Here is a 21,352-nt window from a genome sequence, read left to right as displayed (position 1 = left end):
CATTTTTACCACAGGCTAGAGTAAGGGGTCCATGCATGGCTTCTGGCACCGTGCCTGATCTCCAGCATGCAAAAAAACAAAGGAAAGGCAATTTAACAACTTGATGTGTGCACTAATGTTGTCATGTTTAGTTCATCTGCCAATCATCACTAACCAATTAGAAGTTGAGCTGGGCCTTGGAAAAGGTGTGGATGAGATCCAGCTGCGGTTTACATCTGTCGGCTGTTTAGATGCGATGGAGCAGAGACGTTGGTGAGACTGTAGCTGGAAGCGTTGGTACCTCAGTTTTGTTGGTGGGGTGGAGGGTAATCTTGTGAAGTCTGGTTATTACCTGATATTTATGCCACATATTTTCAGACACATACTCTCTGTCACTCACCTGCGTGAGCGTGCACACCTGTCTGCACATCGGGGCGAAGGAGAATTGTGAGCGTACAACCATGTACAGTCTGAAACGCTAATGCTAATATGTAAGAATGAAGCCTTCATGATAAGATACAAACATATAAATCTATAAATAGTTTTAAAAAATGAAACCATTAAACCATGCATAGCCAGTAATATGCTGTTATAAATGCCAAACTCCACTATTCCCTGGGAGTCCTTTTCTCTGTGGCTTAGTTTTATTGACTGAACCTGAAATAATTGAGTCTGCACGCAGCAGCCTTGTGACATTATTACAGACCTTCAAACACAGAGGGGCATGCCATCATCTTCCTGGTGAGGATAATTCAGCCGTTCTTTGAACATTTGTTTTGGCTGAATAATTGCACCTCAGCGGGTTTATTTCATCAAGATGCATTTCATGGGCATTTTTTGGTGATCCATTCAGACCATCATCTGTCTCAGGAGGCAGTTTTTGCTCATTACCTTGTCAAAGATGAAAAGCCACAGGAAAACCTCTTAAGTGTTTGGAGAAACGTGCACCACAGTTTCCTCCAATCCGATGGGATCAAAGAGGCGTTGCTGCGCCTTTCCTCGGCAACAAGTCATGAGATCAGGAGGGGATCGAAGCCTCCCTGAGCGCATGAGGGTGGGTTGAAGGTGACCATGAACATACAATGTGATGGCATGTTGTCAGAAACAAGAATTAGAAAAAACATTTAGCAACAGACTAAAAAAACATCAAACGACCAGCAGGTTGTGTTTTCAGAGGATCTGGAGCTCCTGTGCAGGATGGAAGTGAATTATAATTCAGTTCTAGATGAGCTGTTCCAGCAGGGGTCCCTGCTGGCTTGGGCAGCAGGCAGCCGCCCTCTGGCCTCTGAACACTGATTATTTGTGATTGGCAGCAACACCTTGTTTCAGCCTGCCATATCCAGACCTATGTGCAGCTCTAGCTCTAACTGGCTCCATCCCTTCTTCTCTCACAACATCCATACATCCTTTTTGCATCCTTCTACCTTGTCTTCCAGCCTATTTTCCCTCCTGTCTTTTCTACTTGTAAATTTGTGTATATTTATAGCACTTCTATGCTAAGAGCTCTTCTCGCCTCCCTTCTCAGTCTCTACTTCCTCTCTCCTTCCCTTTTATCTCCCCTTTGTTCTCTCTGTTTCTTTCCCTATGCATTTACTTTTTTCAATCCATTGTCTTTCTTTCATCTTTTTTTTTTTCATCTCCTCCCACTCGTTTCTTGCCTCCTACTTTTTGGGCTTTTTCATCTCCTCTCATTTTCTTCTATCCATCTTCTCGAGCCCATTCATCTCAGCTTATCCTCCCTTCATCTCTTCCTTTTCCACTTCTTCCGCTCATTGTCATCTTTTTGCCCTCATCACCTTTTTATTTCGTCATCTACTCCCTTACACTTTCTACCTTGTTGTTCTCTTTGATCCGTGCTGTTAATCAGGAAAAAGCCGCTTCTTCTTCACACGCATCGACCTCCTGAGGATTGTAAGCGTTGGCGCAGTTAATGAGCTTGTATGTTTGCATGTGTTTGCGTCTGTTTGTCTTCGGCGCTGACATGGAGGCCACAACTTTAAGCAACAACAGCTTAATTTCCAACGTTTGGCTTCCAGTCTGCTTCAGCAAATGAGCTGTGAATCAAATGTTGTATTGGCCGTCGTTAATGAAGCTCCATTAGCGAGTGCAGACTTTTGGCAAGTCAGTGTTGTTTATTTTGAGGACAGTTTGTCTGATATAAAATCAATGCTAGTGTCCATTGGGTATTCTCATTTTATCCTCAATTGTTTATCCATCTGCATCCCTCTCTTGCATAGCTGGCCTGCACATACAGCTCCACTCTTCTGGTTGGTCAAATGCCGGATTTATTCAGTTCCATTTACAAACAGCCCAAAAAAATGGCTTACAAATATATTTAAGAAGTTTTTATTTATTTATTTCTGTCTTTTTTGCATTTTTATCTGGCTGGATCTCAGAATGAAGGAGATTTGTGACTTGAAGGTCTTGCATCATCTTCACTTCAGGATTTTCTTTTCTCCAGCAGTCTCTAACAAAAATTGGTGAACATGAATCAGCTTCAGTCTTTGTGCACATAAAATAAAATAAAAAAAAACACACAGAAATGTCTTATGCAATCAGCTTTTCCTCTCACACTGCTGAGGATTGATTCTGGCTTTCCATTTGGCTCACATGTCATGATAAAAGAACTCACTCATCACCTCAACACTGACGCCTCCGACCAACATCACCTTCAGTTTTATCTTTTAAGATTATTAACTGCATTTTTTACACATTTAATAATGTGAAAAATTATTTTAAACTCATTCGTCTGCTCAAGACACCAACAGAGGATGATGGCAGGACTTTCCTTTTGTCATCACCATCATGGTCCTCCAAGTGAAAGTTCTCTTTAAAATCTAAGTGATGCTTGAGTTTTATCGCCCTCTATTGGTGTCTATTAGGTACTGCAGCAATATTTGCATTGAAACTTACCTGCGCACTGAGCTTCAGCTCTGTTTGGAACATTTGAAACAAATTAAGCTTCATGAAGACAGATTTAAGATGAGAGAAAACTACATTTATCCCAGAGTTTGGAAGTTCATATTACAGCAGCATCAATTTTTCTCAAGTATAGTACGAACATACGAGTTCCTCTTGAGGGACAAATTTTTTTCGAATTGCATCAAAATGGTCTTGTGGAAAAATTAGTGATATCTGCAGACATTAAAGTGAAATCCATTGAGCCTGTATAATTTTGTGATCAGACTTGTGATTTACACCCCTAACACACACGATTTCTAAGCGAATAAGTATTTACAGTGATTGTAAAAGTTCCATCTAAAAATGCACATCGTGCCATCTTCATAAGACACAGGACAGAGTGTGTAGAGTGCATGCAAAGCTTTCATGCAACGCTGCTATTTGAGGCTGACAGAGGTTGACATGAAGGACCTGGGATAGCATTCAGTGGTCCATCCAGTCAGATGAGCTTCTTCCAGCTTCCAGCTTCCCTCTGAGCTGTGCTGGTTAAAAAAAAAAAAAAAGGCAACACAAAACAAACAAAACCTTCCAAGAGATTCCAGTGTTGTTCAGCTTCAGAGAGCAAGGCAGGTTTATTTGTTTGTACATTTCATGTACAAGACAACTCAAAGTGCTTTATGTAAAGGAGAATTAAAATAAACCAGAAAGACTAAAAGAAATGGAAGAGAAAAAGAAGAAGCTTAAACAGATAGAAATAAACAAGAATAATAAGAAAACATACATACAGGGATGAACGTATATAAACAGATGATCATCTTCTCACTTTGGAAGTAAAATGTGCAGTAGTTGCTGCTACTTTTCTTCCTACTTTTGGATAAAGGAAATCTATTATACATGCATGCCCCTGCCCAGGTTCTGATTTAGTTTAGCATGCCTGCCTTCGTTTTATAACTAGCTGTGAATCACAGACTCACCACTGTGAACTGATCTGGTAACCCGCAGGCATACACACTGATACAGATCAATTTACAAAGACATTCTCGTTCTGCTTCCTGCTTATCTGTATGTGCATCTCCAGCAAAAGACTGATGGTTCTCATGCTTCACGCTCTCAGGATTTCTGCACCTTGTTTGTCCCCCGTGTTCCTGCAGTGTTTCAGTACTGTGCTTCTTCAGACTGGAATATTCTACATTATATTTTACAATTTCAAGACCTTGTTTCTCTTAATCATTTAAAAAAACAACACTTTGAAACAGAGGTGGGACTCTCCTGGTTAAAGATTGGCTAAATAGAAAAAATACAACAATTTATATTCCTATCCCTGGATGATGTGTGAACCACAGGGGGAGATTTTTAGGGCTTTCTTTCTTTATTTGGAACTTTTTTGTTATCTATGGCATTACTTTTTTGGTACCTTTTTTACAATGGGCTACAATACACTCCACTGAATGCGGTGGTTGAGAATCCAGTGCAGCAACTTGACTCACAAATAAAATTTTCTTCACTTTACAGTTTAATCAGATTCTTGTCTGTGTCACTTTAACCCTCATGGGTGGGATTTATTATAGGGCTGGTGTATTATTTAATGTAATTAGATGTAGAAAAATAGCTTACAGCTGCACACTGGCCTGATAAACACCACTTATCACAGCATGTGAACAAAGCACCGTGTTGGTGGTGACCTACGTAATATGTCCTGGTGCATACGTGCATGTCCAAAAGTCTGTCAGTGCTTGCAAACAGTTTAGACATCTGGATGCCCATATGGGCTTTTTTATAATAATTTCACAAAACCATGGTCAGTATTCTGCCACAATAACAGCCCCCAGTTATCTCATTTTAGACTTTCCAGCAGATTTTTGGAGCCCGTTTGCAGGGATTTGTTCCCATTCAGACACCAGAGGATTAGTGAGATCCAACATCAGTGTTGCTGACAGTCAGCAGTCCAGCTTGTTGGGCTGGGATGAGGTCAAGACTGTTCAAGCCTGACAAGTTCTTCTAGTTTTAACCATTTCTTAAGGGGCACGGTCAGGTTGACACAGCAACGTGTCCAACACGAGCTACTGGAGATTCAAAATTACCTCAGATATTACTGGATAAGATTAAGGTCAGGAGCTAAAGAAAAGCAATTTTACACAGAAATATGTGATCAGGTTTTCTTTACACGGAGAATAAATATAATCCATTTTCTAACTTCCATTCTCTGAAAGCACAAAATTCTCCTTCCAATTTATCGTTTGAGCAACAAGCTGAAAAAAATCCTCCAACCAAACAGCCGTTAGTTTGTTGTAGTTACTGCTGTGTTTGGTTTATATTTTAAGTTTTTGTTTTCATAACTTTTATTGCTTTGTGTTTTTTAAATAATTTGTTCTTCTCCAAAGAGCTCTCCTGTTCTTACGAATGGCATGTTAAAATTTTTACTGATAGTTTTAGGCTCGAGGTGTCTGCAGGGTTCTCTGTGAAGAAACTTTATATTTGTTGTTTTGAAAGTCACTTTTTTTGGAGCTGAATGACATCAAATGTAAATAAAGTTGTTCCACAGAGACTCAGAATTGCAACAAAAAATTATTCACAAAGGTGGAAAATATAAAATAATCCTCCCGAGGCATAAAATGACCTCAAAAACATGTGTTTATAGTCGTCTCTTTTTACTGAGAGAGGGGGTCTGGCTTCTGTTTCCTCTACAAGGAGCTTCAGGAACATGTACTTGATCGTAGTCTCGTGAGCCGTTCTGTGACATTGTCAATGAAAGTCAGGTAATCCCTAAAGACCTCGAGACTTGTTTTACAAAAACACTTGGAAAACTTAAAATTTGTCCACCAAAAACACTTTTTAGGGATTAAATTCTTTTATCTTCAGAGATGATTTTATGAAACTTTACTTGTTTGTGTGTCTAAAACAAGTTACAAGCCTGAAAAACACACATCACATCAGATTGTTATAAATTATGCTCACACCTTAATGGATGTCCTAATACACGACTGATTATTAGATTCTCCCCATGAAACTCCAGTTTTTAGATGATGAGGAAGCAGAAAGATGCCTTCCTCCCTTCAGGCATGTGTGGTTGCTGTTCTCATCTAATAAATCTGAGATGATAAATGAAATGTGAGAGGGAAGATGTTCATTATAAGGCAAGAAGGACTGAGTCCTACTGTAAATGTATGGAGGATGTGTTCAGAAACTGGAGCATCAGGACCGACGTGCAGTTTCCGAGGAAACAGATCGCCGTGTCTGATACGATGTGGTGCAACGCCAGTTCTCCCCGAAGGAGAAGCTATCCGCCGAGCACAGCTGCTCTGCCAGCAGTGACCAGCTTTATTTCGTCTTCTGCTCAAAGCCCCTCCATCTGTGGAGCCCGGTCACATTTGGACTACCAAGCTCACCTCGGTCGCTTTAGACATCTAATCGTGTGATTACACACTGTTGGAATAGTTGTTTTTACTGTCTTGCCTTCCTTGTGTGGAGAACATTGAGATGTTGTGCAATCAGGTGGGAAAGTTGAGAGAAATCACTGGCCTAAAGAAAATCTGGCCTACCATAAAATTTATGGTTACTAATTAGGTCTATCAATAACACGACCAGAAATCAGTGTTCACTCATTCAATCGGTGCTCAATAAAGGCAGTCACTTATTGACATGGTGATGTGTGTGATGAGCAGCTAAACAACTTCCTCTGAGACTTTTTAAGGTCAGTTGTCAATAAACTGTGTGATGTCCATGTTTCCATGTTTTCGGGTGTAATACAGACAGAGAATTTCTTTAAAGCCGGTATGGGATGCAGATTATTAGATTAGTTTGCATTCAGGGAATAATCTTACTCACACATTGGCATTAATCATGATTCATTATCTACGCCAGTGTTTCTCAGTCCTGGTCCCCAGGGACCACTGCCCTGCATGTTTTAGTTCTTTCCAGCTCCAGCACACCTGATTCAGATTAATTGAAATGCTTGTCAAGTTCTTTGCAAGCCTGCTAATGAGCCATTCATTTGAGTCAGGTGTGTTAAAGATGGACACCTCTAAAACATGCAGGGCAGTGGTCCCAGAGGGCCAGGACTGAGAAACACTGATCTACGCAAACGGATGTCAAAACACAACCTATGGTTATGTATTAACATTCTTTATTACATAACCGTGTGTCATGCATGTCATTTTCTTTTTCTACATTTCAAAATAGTGGTAGTTAAGTTTTCATGTCAAAACTAAATTAAAATTGTATTTGCACACAAGAAGAAGAAGAAGAAAAAAAAGATGGTTATTATAGTTAAATTTGCTGATTTGGAAACACTAGTATAAACTTCTCACTCATACCTGCAGCAACTTAAAATTACCAAAAAACCAAACTTTTAACCAGAGGATCCAGATAAAACCCACACAGTCACATGAGAAAACTGCTAATCTCATACCATAATATATGCATGGTGGTGGATAAGACTCACAGTGAGCTCTGATTTCCTGCATTAAATAAATGATTGCGTGGTTGGTTAATTGGGGATTGTAAATTGGCTGCTCTGTGGTAGACTGCTGATGGGTGAATCCTACATCTCACCTTATGGCATCTGAGATGTAAAAGGCTCCTTCTCTAACCCTCTGAGACCCTGTAAAGAACAAACTGGTTGATGGAAGGATAATAGACTGCCCAATCACCTCGGTTTAACTAAGCAAAAAGGTACGAGCCTCCAATAAGATAATTACTGCAGGGTGATTATTTTTCAGTAGCAACAAGTTATTTAACCCCAACCATGTGGAACCACCGTGTGGAAAGACACGTCCTGTAGTTGTGGAAAATATGTCAGTCTGTTTAAGAAGGGTCAGCTCATTGGTAACAAGCAGAGAAAAAATCTGAGACTGTAGGAACTACTAAAACTGGGTAAAGAACTGTCTGGCCCATTATTAAAAGCTGGAAGGATAGTGAGAAACCATCATCTTCCAGGACGGAATGTGGCTGGAAAAAAATCTTGAATGATGGTGATTGGCGATCACTTAAATAATTGGTTAAATTAAATCTTAAAAATCCATAGCAGAATTCACAGCTATGTTTACTAGTGAGAATAAGATCATACCACGTGCACAGTGTGAAGGAAACTCAAGGAAATGGGACTACAGTTTTTTAGCCTTAAGAAAACCACAGTGAGAATAAAAGGGGGGGAAATGCTTCACTTTGATGTGGAGCATAAAGACTGGACTCTGGAGCATAGGAAGAAAGTCATGTGGTCTTATGAGACCAGGTTTACCCTGTTCCAGAGTGATGGGAGCATCAGGGTTAGAAGGGAGGCAGATGAAGTGATGCAGCCATCAAGCTTAGTGCCTAATGTACAAGCCTGTGGGTGCAGTCCATGATCTGACTGAGAATCTTCCCACTGAGAATCTTCGGGATGTGATGGAGAAGGCTTTGCACAATGGTCTGACTCTCCCATCATTATAAGATGTCAAATAATAATGGATGCAAATCTTGATTGAAATAAATAAACATTACAAAAGCTTATTAAAATGATACCACAGCGAATGCTGCTGTAATCAAAGCTAAAGGAGGTCCAGTGACAATATTAGGGTGCTTTTTTTGTTTGGTTTTTTCTTCTTGTTTGTTTGTTTTTTGGAGAGGCAGTTTATAATTAATCTAATTTTTAAATGTATAAAGTTTTAAGATAAGACTTCGCATCTTAGCTTGCATATGTAAAATGTTAACCAGTGTATTTAATACAATGCCACACACTGTGCAGATTCAGGAGGACAGAATAAATAAAGATAACACGTCTGTACTCTAAAATATTGTTGACTACCAAAATTAGAATGCTTGAGCATGTGTGCGTGAGAAAAACATTATTTTGCACCTTAATTCAAATTTGCTTGAGGAGCACTTCACTGACTCATCCTGTTCTGTACTTTCAAGCCTGCAGGATACAGGCTGAACCTTCAGAAAAAGCAGCCAACACCAACTCCTGCTGGTTTCTCTGGAGTGAAAAAGAAAAAAAATAGATGATGTATCTATATCTGCATCCTAGTTCTATCAGATCGGGACATATACAAACATATTTGTGCCTAATGGTCCATCAGGCTTTTTTTGATGCACAAAAACAGAAAAAAAAAAAATTTATAATAATAATAGAAGCACTCAGAGTGCAGACTTCTGCCAAGCCATTGTCTTCTTTTCTTTTTTTTTTTTTTTTTTTTTGCTAATGGTTGTGGGTGTTATTTTTCAGTAAAAAGCTCTAATGGCAAAATTATCTCCCTATAGTAAAGAATCCTTTAAAGAATTCCTGGATCACCACCAGAACCTAAGCACTTGTCTCTTATTCCTTTTCTGAGATTTCCTGGAAATTTTATTGAAATCCATCCATAACTTTTTGAGTTATGTTGCTAACAGACAGACAGACAGACGCCATCGAATACATGACCTTTGCTTTGGCCGAGGTAAAATCCTAACGCAGACGAGGCACTGGGACCGAATATAGTATCCATGATATCAGACAAGTTCCGAAGATGCACTGATGCTCCCAAATGAAAATTATTAATAGTTCCTAAATGAAAGGATGACTGGAATTATGTTTAAAATAATTTAAAATGAAAGTCATTTTTGTTCACAACTCTATTAGAGTACTGTTTCCAAGTATAAAGACTATAGACACAAACATTTAGCTGCTGATCTCTTTCTCTACTCATACAGCCTTCTTCCTCAGAGAACACACCCTGCTGTATTTACGTCTCTGAGTGCAGCAGGACTGTACTTACACAGTTCTGTGATTACAGTTATTTAGTTGTGAGTAATCCTCTGGTTGGTTCTCCCTTCTACTGTTAAGTGGAGGCAGAAGTTCAGCTGTAGCAGGATGGAAGGTCAAGTGTTATCTGCAAAAAGTAACATCTATTCTCCGCTTTCAGGTGAATGAGATTTACCATGACGAATCGCTGGGAGTGCACATCAACGTGGTCTTGGTGAGGATGATCATGCTGGGGTATGCCAAGGTGAGTTCACTGTCCATTTCTGGTTGTTGCTCTCCTTTTTCTCTCCCTTAAAAAAATCACAAAACTCTTCTAAGCGGAATAAAGGCAGAGAAGGTTCTCGTTTCCCTGAAAATTAAGGATAAGTAGTGATGGCTGTTGCTCTCTTTCAACAGGAAATGCAAACAATGGACATTGGTCTTATTTTCGGCTTATCTTGAATATCTTAGCATTTCTCTGCCAAAAGCAAAACATTTTTTGAAAAGTATGTGAATAAATGATGGTTGTAGTGGACAATTTACTGCTTTTCTCCATTAGCTGCTAACCAAAAATAGCATAAAGAAAACAGAAGGATACACGGCAGGAGGAGAGTGTATATGAGGTGAAAAGACAAAATCTTCCTATTTCTGTTAAATTATTTGTAACGCCAAAGGAATACATCACCAAAGTCATCAGACTCGACAGATGTGAGGAAGAGCCCTTCCCTTGTCTTGCGTTAAATCAATGTACCACACCGGTTTATCTGTGTTGTCCCTGGGTGCAGAGGAATGCATCATTTCTAAATGACCAGCTATTTGTCCAAATGGTGAGACAGACGGTGCAGACTCTGGCAGGTTGAAATTCACATGCTATCATTTTCTGTAATGAAACTTTGAGCAGAAATTGAAGGGCACTAAGAAAATCTGGCTGTTACATACACCCAAAATTATTTCCTCATTCTTGAAACATGTTAGACTTTAATGAATCAGTTCACAGTCTGCTGTCCATGGATCTGAACTGAGAGCAACAAGAAAGTTTAACTGTACTTTAATTTCTTTTGAATTGCAGCCTTATGCTACTTGGCACATTTTACTGTTTTCTATATTGTATTCTACTCTATGGAGAAGAGTACAATTAAAGGTTTTTGATGACATTATCTTGAAATCATAAAGTTCTTTTTGTTCTCTCAAAATAACCACCTACTTTACCTGGTTATAACAAGGTTTCACGCTTTGTTTTCTTGAGGTCAGAAGATGATCAAGTTTAGCTAAAAATTGAGCGGTTAGCACCTCCTTTCATTAGTAATGATTGCAGTTGGTTACACTAAGTTAAAGCATGCATATTGTATTCTGTTTCCTTCCTGGCATCACTTCTCTGGCCTCTGAAAAAGAGACAGTTTTTAGTTTTGTTATAGTTCAAAACAAAACAATATTTTACAGAAATTATTCCATCATCTCAAAGTTAACTCAAGATAAAGAGATTTTCTCAAGATTATGATAATCTTTCAGACGTGGTTGCTCTTGGCCTCCAGCACATTTTGAAAACAATTTTAAGTAAAAAAACTTTCGTTCTGAGCCAACATTGGTGTTATATTACAGGAGGCCTTATTACTTACACAGTGTGCACATTAAGATTAATTTGTCTCAGACCAACATGCTTCTCTCCTTGTAGTATTCTCATTTTGTCATGGTAATTCAGTGCACCTATTCTACCAGAAAACAACAGCTAGCGTCAGCATGTCAGTCCCAAAAGACATGCATTTCCTTATGATGGACATCAGCAGATTTATAGTATATATGGAAATGAAAAATAAAGATTGCATTTGACCCTTTGAGCCTTGTGACGATTTATTTTAGTCCTCTGCTCAAAAACTGAATATCCATAATGAAAAGAAGATATCTTTGCAATCACAAGGTCTATTTGAATACTGCTGGAATCGTAGTAAAGGGAACACGCAAGATGTGTAAATATTAGTATATACTGGCAATATATTAGTATGTCACTGGCAGGAATAAATGGAAAGGCACATAGTACAAACAAAACATGTTTCAGGCTAAATAAAAACAAGGTCAGGATAAATATGACTATTTAGAACTCTAAACCTCTATCAGCTCGTAGTGCAATATGTGAACACTGTTTCTGCACTGATAAGGTGTAGCAGAACAAACTTAGAGAGGTTTTAATTCAGACGAGGTCTCCAAAATGGCATTTTGGCACACTTTGCCACAGTTTGACCGTCTATTCTCAATGTCCCCCTGAGGGACATCAACTTTTATAAGGTTAATAAATCAAAAAAATAAATAAATAAAAATATGGGTAGTAGTATGAGTAGATGCAGGAGGAGACGGAGATCTTTTTACAAACAGTTAAAGAAAAAATATAACTGCCATCCTTGATTGCAAACAACAGCAAAATGCAAGAGTTTTACAAAGAATTAGAAATCTCCTTCCTCCTCAAAGGGGAGTCCCGTGGGACGGGATTTTACAGGAACAGCGGCTAATGTGCATTCTAGTTTAATGCATTCAGTGGAAACGCCTGCAAATCGCAATTTTGTCAAAACTTTAGAAATATCGTTTTTATTATGCGAAATACTGTTAAGTTAAACGCAGCTAATGGGGTGCAGCGCAGATCCCTCCCATGTCCAAAAACACTCCGAAGAGGCTTGGTCCTCACGTAGCAGCAGCAGCTCCCAGCTGCGTTCAGAGCAGATGATTTCATGACCATGCTGACAATGAAACGTGCAAACCTGCTGCTGGATGATACCGCCCTGGCTCCATCAGATAGTAATGTCTATTAATGAATAGTGTGAACAAACACATTTAAAGTTTTTATTAAAAAATAAAAAATAAATGTTTTTTAAAGTTGTTTTTTGTTTTGACATTTAAAACACACGCTCTCTGTCTGCTGATGGGAATGCAGCTCACCCGTGTGTGCATGTAGAGACAATAAGATAATAAGATAATATCTGAATATAAAATAATTGAATGAAAAAATATACAAGATAGTAATTGAGTAATTAAAAAGTAAAGTAACCATTATCTTGTAGGGGTGGCTGGGGTTGATGTTAGGGTATTGGGGTCCCCCCCTAATGCAAAACATTGTGTTTTATTAAGTCCATGAGAGCAGGTCTCCGGTTCAGAATAAAAAGTTTGAAATTAAAAAAATCACAATAAAGTTAAATTTAGTAGAGTTTACTTAAATCCTACTGTTGTCCTTTTATTCATACAATGTTGAATTCATCATTTATACTGTGTTTTAGAGGAGATTTCAAAATATCAAGATATATATCGTGTATCAGGATAAGGCAAAAAAGATATTAGGATATGAGTTATAGGCCATATCACCCAGCCCTACGGATACATGTACCCTTACACCCCAATAGTTAATGTAACTTTGCAATTTGAATGATGATCAGTTCTCACCTGTCAGCCAGATGTGTTTTTTGTAAGTTTTGAAACCAATGAAGTCATTTTTGTTTCAACCAAATAAGGAATGTAGGTGCTGAGATCGCTGTGTCACCTAAATAAATTTGCATTTTGATGGTTTTTCACCAAGTATCTTTCTTTTCAAATTCTACAAGGGAAAATGAGTTTATCTTTGTATTATCAGCTCAGAAACTCCACTCTGGGTCCACAGAAGATGCTGTTCACTCTAAAGATTAGCAATCTGCTTTTTAGGGCTACTTCCAGAAAGCAATGTTCAGTGGTAACATGTTTTCTGTCTCTTGTCTGCCAGTCAATCAGCCTTATTGAAAGAGGAAATCCTTCACGGAGCCTGGAGAATGTGTGCCGCTGGGCTTTTGTGCAGCAGAAAGGCGACCCTGATCATGCTGAACACCACGACCACGCAATTTTCCTCACTCGCCAAGGATTTGGCCCAACAGGCATGCAGGGTAAGGCCTCAGAGCACATGCATAGAACGAGTCAAATAAAAGTGTGCAGAGTGTGTGTTTGCCTGCAGCATTGTGAGCTGCCCTGTGACGCTGGTCTAAATATAGCCACCCAAATCCAAGATGATTATGGACTCATTTTTGACAGATATTCGTGAGCCTTAGACTTGATTTTCAAGAGTAAGATTATGCAAATTTCATGCTGCATATTTAACAAGCTGCTTCTAAGAAAGTATTGTTTGAGATTAACTAATGATTTAACGATCTCATTGATTAACTGATTAATTAAAAGTCTTGGTATTGGCACCATTAAGTACAAGCACAATGTTTAGAATTTCTTTGTTATGTTAAACTTCAATGCCTCAGATTTAGACAAATTCTTGCAGAGGTGTTCATGATATTCATCTTTGATGAACTCTTGTTGTTTCTGTTCAGAAATTCTGCCAGCTGATTTATCTAAGAACAGGAAATTACTTTGATGTAAAAATCAATAGTTTGCCATTAGATTAAAAGCCTTTATATAGAGTTGTAGATATAGGCAGGAAAAACCTCCTGCACTGATCTTTGTTGCAATGGAGCTGAAGAGACCTCTGACTGAACACTCTTTGTATTTGTCTTCTGTATTATGTAATTGCTGTGTTTCTTTCTCATATTGAGCAGCTATTGCACCATTCTTTCATGGAGGCACCAGAATAGCACAGATCCAGACTTCTTTATCAGTGTGTTAAGTTTCACAGTGAGTCACTACCTCTGATACTACTACACCAAAAGGTGGCTGCAGACATAACAGGATGCAAGATTGCCTAGCAGTGGGTAATCTTTCTCTTCTCCAATCCAAAATTCAACCAGTGACTTTGAATTAAACTGCAGCCTCATAGTTGAATTAGAGGTGACATCCATGAACTTTTCCTCCTCGGATGTACTGAAGTTGTGCTGAAGGGGTCACGGATCCAGTCATATTCTTGCACTGGGAAATAACTCTGGAAATGTTTCTGAAGGGCAAAGATGTGTGTTATCATGCATGAGATCACTGTGTTCTGCAGCTTGTTGTCTTCAATGAATAACTTTAGGTTTGTTGCTGCCACATCTCAAGTTTTCTGATAGGTGATGTGACTTAGTCTGCCACATGTTGGAGGTGTGTGTTTGTGCCCAGCATCTGCAAATTCAGTTCACTGAGTTTCAGACACATGTCACTGAGGTTTCATGAGGAACCTGTTATAGTAAAAATGTGTGGGCAAGATCATCTCATCTTTAAAAACCCTGGACAGCACCTTCCCACATGAGCGGCTGGAGCTCAGGAGGAAGAGCAGTCTTATATGAGTATTTATGTATGAGTGTGTGTGTGAATGGGTGAATGTAAGATGCAGTGTAAAGCGCTTTGAGCGGTTAAGATGACTAGAAAAGTGCTATATAAGTACAAGGTGCATTTACCATCAGACCTCGTGAAACAGAACATGAAGCCCATTTCCTCGCAGTGCCAAAGAATCCAGGCGTTGACAGGTTGTGTTTTGATGTAGTGGATCACGTAGGTCATTCAGCTCCCAACTCAGCTGTTTTAGTGCTTTGCGGGGTATCATGCAGTGCATCCACTGCACACTGGGGAGACGCGCTTGCAGCCCTCCTCTTTTTCCAACCATAGCCTGTACCCCGTCTGTGCAGATCCCTGAACAGTCCTCCCATTTTAGATTGGCCTCTTTCAAATAGTGAATGATTTTAAACAGTTTTTCTGCAGTGGCTCTGCCAAGAACTTGTTTGCTAAAAAGCAATTCCTCCCTCATCTCATCTCCATCAATGAATCTGACATAAGTTATCAGCACACAGTCTTTGTCACTGTCAGTGGCTTCATCCATCTGCAGAAAAAGCGGCTGTCATGCACCTTATCATTAAGCTGCTCCTCTATGTCCTTTGATGTGTCATAAATGGTGTAATTGGAAGGAGGAATAGCTTGTACAGTAGTTGCCGACTGCTCTGTCTCAATCATAGTTGAAACCATGTCCACACAGGAAAGTATTAATTCCTCCATAATAGTCTGTGGTTTTTACATTGCGTAACCTGGTAGGCAACTTTATATGAGGCAAGTTGAGCATTTGCCAGCATATATTTTTTGTCATATTTTCTACTTTTTGGCTTGAAAGGAACTTGGTTTAGAAGCATATTTGGTAAAGCTTCATCTTCTCCTTTGGGTTTACATGGGAGCCCCATCGAAAAGCTGTCCACTATGCTAACAGTGTCCAAGCAGTCATGTTTTCATTCATTCATTCAAACCTTGCCGCCCCTGCAGTGGCTCTGCGTCTTCCTTTGTTTCAGTATTTCCAGCTGCTTCTTGACCTGACTACATGAGACAGACTGGATGAAGGGGGAGGCAGAGGAGCTCTAAGCACAGCAGGATAGTCTGGAGGAATTGGTTCAACTGGGTGGGGAAATCTGAAAAATTTCACACATGCCGTTGTTGTTGTTTTGCTGTTTACTAAAGCACACCAAAACCCTGGACGTCATCCTGCAATTACAGCAACTGCTTGATGGGGGCATTATTCTGCAAAGTGACCACTGACCAAGAAGAAAATCCAGCTCATCGATTGGTCAGGACCAAAAGCGCCTTGCTCCCTGCAAGTAAACGTTGGAGCAACAATATATTAATGCAGTCTTGGGGTTTCTTTGATGTTCAAATTTACTGCAGTTTTCAAAAGAATCTGTCCAGTATGAGCAGCAGAAGATATACAGCTTTTTGCTCTGTGATGCATCCTCCACCTCCTTACTTTGGTCACTGGATGGTCCGTTTGCATTGACACTGCAAGCGAACTAAAACCCCTGGTTTTCTAGTAGGCCAGTTTGCACAAGCCAGTTTCACAATAAATAATAGTCTAGCTAAGAAAACCAATGGATTGCATTGAATCTAGACTTCACATCATCCTGAGCAATCACGAGGCAGTGGGCGGACATGGAAAGGTGTGAATTCCAGTGTGAATGACACTTCAGTGTTAAGAGATGCAGGATGAGACAAAGGTGTGACAGGGAAGCTGGGGGTCGCTGGGGGCAGTGCATTTTTCTTTATCTGTTGAAAAACATTCTTTTTTTTAAAAAAATTTTTTATAATATATAAAAATATATAATTAAAAAAAAAGAAAGAAAAACATGTTCGCTCATTTATTTGTCCAGACTTGGAAGAAAAAAATCAATAAGTCACAGTCAGTGAGGAAATGTCAACAACATATTGTGTAAAATTGCCTGAAATGAGTCTGTAAGAAAAGCACTGAGAGACATTAAAATGGCTCGGCTGATATATTTTAGAGGCCTTCTGCTTCTTTTTGACCTTTTTTATGAACCAGTGGAGGATAGTTACACTGGCATGACCAGCATTAGCTGACAATTTGTTTCATATACATATAGAAAGAAGCACTGCTGCTTCAAACTTCCAAACCAAATAGTACATAAGGATGGTACAATAGATCCCAGCAGCACAGATAACCAACACAACAGACAGCATGCTGTTGACAGTAGGAGGTCTAAACCAAACGCCTTTTCCATGGCCTTCTTACTCACCACCATGAAAATTTTTAGTAGATATCTCTGACAAGTAGGTACATTTAAGTCCAATTTCCCAGGTAGACGGATGAATTTATCAATTAAATATTGTTGCATGGCTTCTCCTTGACCGTACTGTAAATTTAAGTAGTTATTATTATTGTCAAGTCCACAGAAATAATTTCAGTTGCCAATACTTTTTTTTCCTGGCTGAACTTTTCCGTTCTACATCTGCATCCACATCAGGAAGAGAGGAGAATATTCAACTTGTAACGGCTGGCTAGAAATTTAGTTTCTCATTTTCTTTCAGGGCTACTGTCAAACAGAAAAAATGCTCCTAGAAGTAACTGTCCAAAGTTGGCATTAAAGGTCCAATTATATTGGTGTATTTTTACATGCACCTGCAAAATCATTTGCAGTCATCACAGATGCTGTGAGTTTTCTTCTTATTTATTGACTTTGTTCCCAGAAGACAGTTTGGCAGACATCGTTTGGAAAATTATTTTGCTTCTATAAAGTGCCTGCCAGTAAACATCACTATAAAATCTGTCTCTTTGCTCAGGTTTGTGGGGCTCTTGGTTCAAAACAACATAATCTGAATTTTCTAGAAAGATGACAATGAAACACAAAGAGACTCAGCACCACAAAGCAGATAAACACCAAAGTCAAGTTAAATGAATCCACTGAATGTTTTTTTTATTATTCTTTCAGTCAAATAATAAATAAATATTGCTTAAACTCCTTGGCTGTCAACACTCAGAACATACACAATAAAAGCTGGTTCCACTCACAGAAAAATTTCCATTTAACTGAATTTTTTATGTTAGAAATAGGAAGAAAAATCCAGCCTGTGCATCTCTAAAACAATGCACAGTTACTGATGTGAAGTCTGTCACCTGTAATTTACATGGATGTTGCAGACAAAAAAAAATGTAGTTTGTTCTTCAGATCACTGAGTTGAAAAGCTTATTAAAACTTTATCTAACAAATGAAGAACCCGTCAGGTCAGAATGCAAATATACACTTGGATGTGTTTTAATGTGACAAAAAGAACATTGTGCAACACTTTATGTTCCTCTCGCTTATCCTGGCATGAAATGAGATGGCATCAACAAATTCAGTGTGACAGAGCTCTATCTGAAACGTTCATACTTTCAGACATGTGGTTGTCATGGGAATGAGAGCCGGATGCAAGCACTGTGCCAAGGAGACAAACCAGCCTGATCCGATGCAGAGGCGCTGATTCTGCCGCTGGGCGCTTGGTGCTGGATTTGTTCTGGAGGGGGAATCAAGGTGGAGCTTTGTGGCAAGCTTGTGGGGAACATTGGCTCTTTTTTTCTATTGTTTCTCCTCATAAACCAGACAGAACAAATGATATAATTTCACTTCTTTTGATTTATTTGTTTGTTTATTGCAATGCCCATTGTTTGACTATTAAGATCATGATTAACTGTTCATCAGAATTAGAGACAGATTGAATTGGTACATTGTTTTCAATCAGAGACCATCTTTGCTCTGATATCACTTTGATCTTTCTTTTATTCTAACGCGCCATGTCCAACATCTTAGCGAGCAGAATGATGGCCTGGCTGCTGCTATAAAGGGACATAAAAGCTTCCTTGTGGACAAAGGGCTCCGTTAGCACTCGAGTATTGTTCTGATGTTAATGAAGGGCCTGGTGGGGCAAACGAGTACAGGGGGAGGGTGAGGAGAAGAGAGAAAGAAAGAGAGAAGATTAAGTAAAAAGTGACAGATAGAAACAGCAATATCCCGCATAATGAATCAAAACCAAACAGAAAAACCAGACAACCAGCTGCTACTCCTGTTATATATATATAAAAAAAAAAATTACAGCATTTTTAAGAAAATAAACAGAGAATCACCCCAGAATGCAGCAGAGGACCCAGCCAGGGCTCCAACTACTTCTATTTGTCTTCATCCTGAAAAATGTAGTGTCTGGAAAGTGGCCATTTCTGTGTTTGTTATAGTCACATATAAATTGCCTATACCACCGTCTTCGGATGACAATACACACTCTTTATAATTGCTCCAAACCAGATAATGGAAACATGTTCAATCTCATTTTTCTATGTAAACATAAAAAAAAAAAGGTTTACATTTAGTTGACAAAAGGAGAGAATCAGTCTTTCTGTTGCAGGTTTGCTGCTGTGCTTTGGCTCATTCTTCTGTTGTATGACCCAGTTTCAGCCAAGCTTCAGCTGTCAAACGGTCTCATATGTGACTGGTTCTGAGGAGTCCACGGTTTACTCGTGACTACAAGGTGCCAGGATCTTATGGCAGACAAGATAAGATAAGATAAAACTTTATTAATCCCATAACAGGTAAATTTGTGTGTTACTACAGACAAACAAAGTAAGAAAAGCAGATTAACAAACTATAAAATGAACAGATCATCAGTACGAGGTGTTTGTGCTGATAGTCTATTTGGTTTTCTCCAAACACACTGAGCTGCATTATGACCAAACATCTGCTGTGGACATTTTTCCAGAAGTCTCGATGCAGCTTTTCCAACTTAAGCTGTCCTTCCATGTTCTTTTTCTTACAGAACAGGCTTTCTCCTGCTAACTTTCCAAAGAAGCTACTTTGTTCAGACTTTTCTCTAATTGTTCTGTCATGAACTTTAACTTTCAACATGCTGACTGAGGCCTGGAGAGTCTGAGATGTGGCTCTTGGGTTTGTGCTGAACTTGCTGGGACTGGGAGGATGGAGGGTTGGGTCTTTAATGTTTTCTACTATGAATAGAATATTTTCTACTATGAATAATCTTTCTCACTGTAGAATCATGAACTCCAGCTAGTTTGTAAAATGGCCTTATAACCAGCAACAACTGCTTCTCCAGGAACATTCCTGATGTTTTTTCTTTAACACACTGAAAGCTGCAGACCAGCAAACTGACTAAATTTCTGGTTTTATAGAAATGCTCACATTTGCTGCCAATCTGGTATATTTGATGAGCAACTCCTAGTTGGTAGTTAACCTCATAATTCTAATAGGAAAAAGTTAAGAGGTCTACATAGTTTCTGTGAGTTTTCATTAATTCAGCAGTTTGGCTCAGTTTATGGGAAAGAGTTTATAGGGTTGATGTGTCCAGTATGGACCAGTATGCATGCAGTGTTTCTTATTTGATGTTATCTTTACTTCATTTTGAGATTAGCACCAGATAATTTTTTAAATAAAGTCCAGATTAACAAAACCTTAAGAGGTTAAATATTTACTTCACACAAATAAATGTGAAGCAAATCAAATGGAGAAGCAGATTTTCCTGCTTTGATTTGGTCATGCTGACATCTTCTAAGCAGACTGCAGTTTTTACATGATGACCCCCACGCTGAACTCTGAACATGACGATCTGGCCAAACCCGATACAGATAATGATCAAAAGCGAACATCCTTTCTCTGCCCAGTAGTATATTAGAGAGATGGTGTTGAAGTTGCTCCCATGCTGCGACTCAAACCACTCAGAATTGCTCCGCTGACTTTTTAAACTTGCATGGCAAATAGATCCTGCATGCATACTGCAAATAAAAATCATAGCACTATGCTTCCCTTGCTGACAAAAACTTTCATCCTCCTCTTTCATCTTCACTTTGCCATCACATCATGTGTTAGTGAAAAAAATAAATAAATAAAAAGGCGAGCCCAGCAGGCCCTTTCTCTACCACTGACAGAAAAAAGTCTGGGTCTGTTTGTATCTTGATATGCGGGAAGTGGTGCATCTATGTTACACTGAGCACAGGAGAACTGAAGCGTGAGTGGCTGCTGCACAATCATATGGTGACTTCTGCTCTTTATAGATGGCAGGAGAACCGTGTATTGTGCTCTCTGCTCCCTGAGGATGCACTGACTGAACTTAATTCAAGCCTCTATCAAAACATTTTACCTTCTAGACCGAAGCAATTTAACCAACCGCCTCCTGCCTGCAGCCTCGCTGAGTTTTCCTTTTATGCTAACATCCACACCTTTCAGCTATGTTTGAATCCAAAATGACCAGATCATTTTAAAACATCGGCACAGTGTTGGTTATTTAGCTTGTTCTGATTTCTTATTTAGATGCTCAGCATTGCAGTTACTGTGTGCTAAAAACCATGAAATGGAGCCAAATGTGGGAAAGCAATTTAAAAAGAAAGAGGCAGAATGAATGGGTTGAATATTGAGCTCATACTGAGTCACATGTTGGATTACTTCACGGCATTATGGTCCTTTCATCTCATGACTGTTAGTTTCATAATGTGTTTTTTTCTTTGAACTGCAGCCTCTATTCTTTGGTTCAGAATCAGTGTTTTATTTTTATCATTTATTCTTTCTTTTTTTATGAATCTGCACAAAATCCCTCCAACTACAA

General features: G+C 39.0%; 1 protein-coding gene across 1 annotated transcript in view; it reads left to right on the top strand.

Annotated features, from left to right (window-relative positions):
- Positions 1–21,352, top strand: part of adamts3 (ADAM metallopeptidase with thrombospondin type 1 motif, 3) — a 202,526-nt gene that overhangs the window by 87,921 nt on the left and 93,253 nt on the right. The window contains exons 6-7 of the mRNA XM_042000229.1: positions 9,759–9,842; positions 13,314–13,470. Of these exons, the coding sequence (XP_041856163.1) occupies positions 9,759–9,842; positions 13,314–13,470 (241 nt within the window). The remainder of the gene's footprint in view (positions 1–9,758; positions 9,843–13,313; positions 13,471–21,352) is intronic.

The sequence above is a fragment of the Melanotaenia boesemani genome, chromosome 11 (genome assembly GCF_017639745.1).
Source record: "Melanotaenia boesemani isolate fMelBoe1 chromosome 11, fMelBoe1.pri, whole genome shotgun sequence".
In the NCBI taxonomy this organism is placed as follows: domain Eukaryota; kingdom Metazoa; phylum Chordata; class Actinopteri; order Atheriniformes; family Melanotaeniidae; genus Melanotaenia; species Melanotaenia boesemani.
The sequence above is the reverse complement of the archived record's forward strand: the minus strand, read 5'-3'. Positions and strand labels throughout refer to the sequence as shown.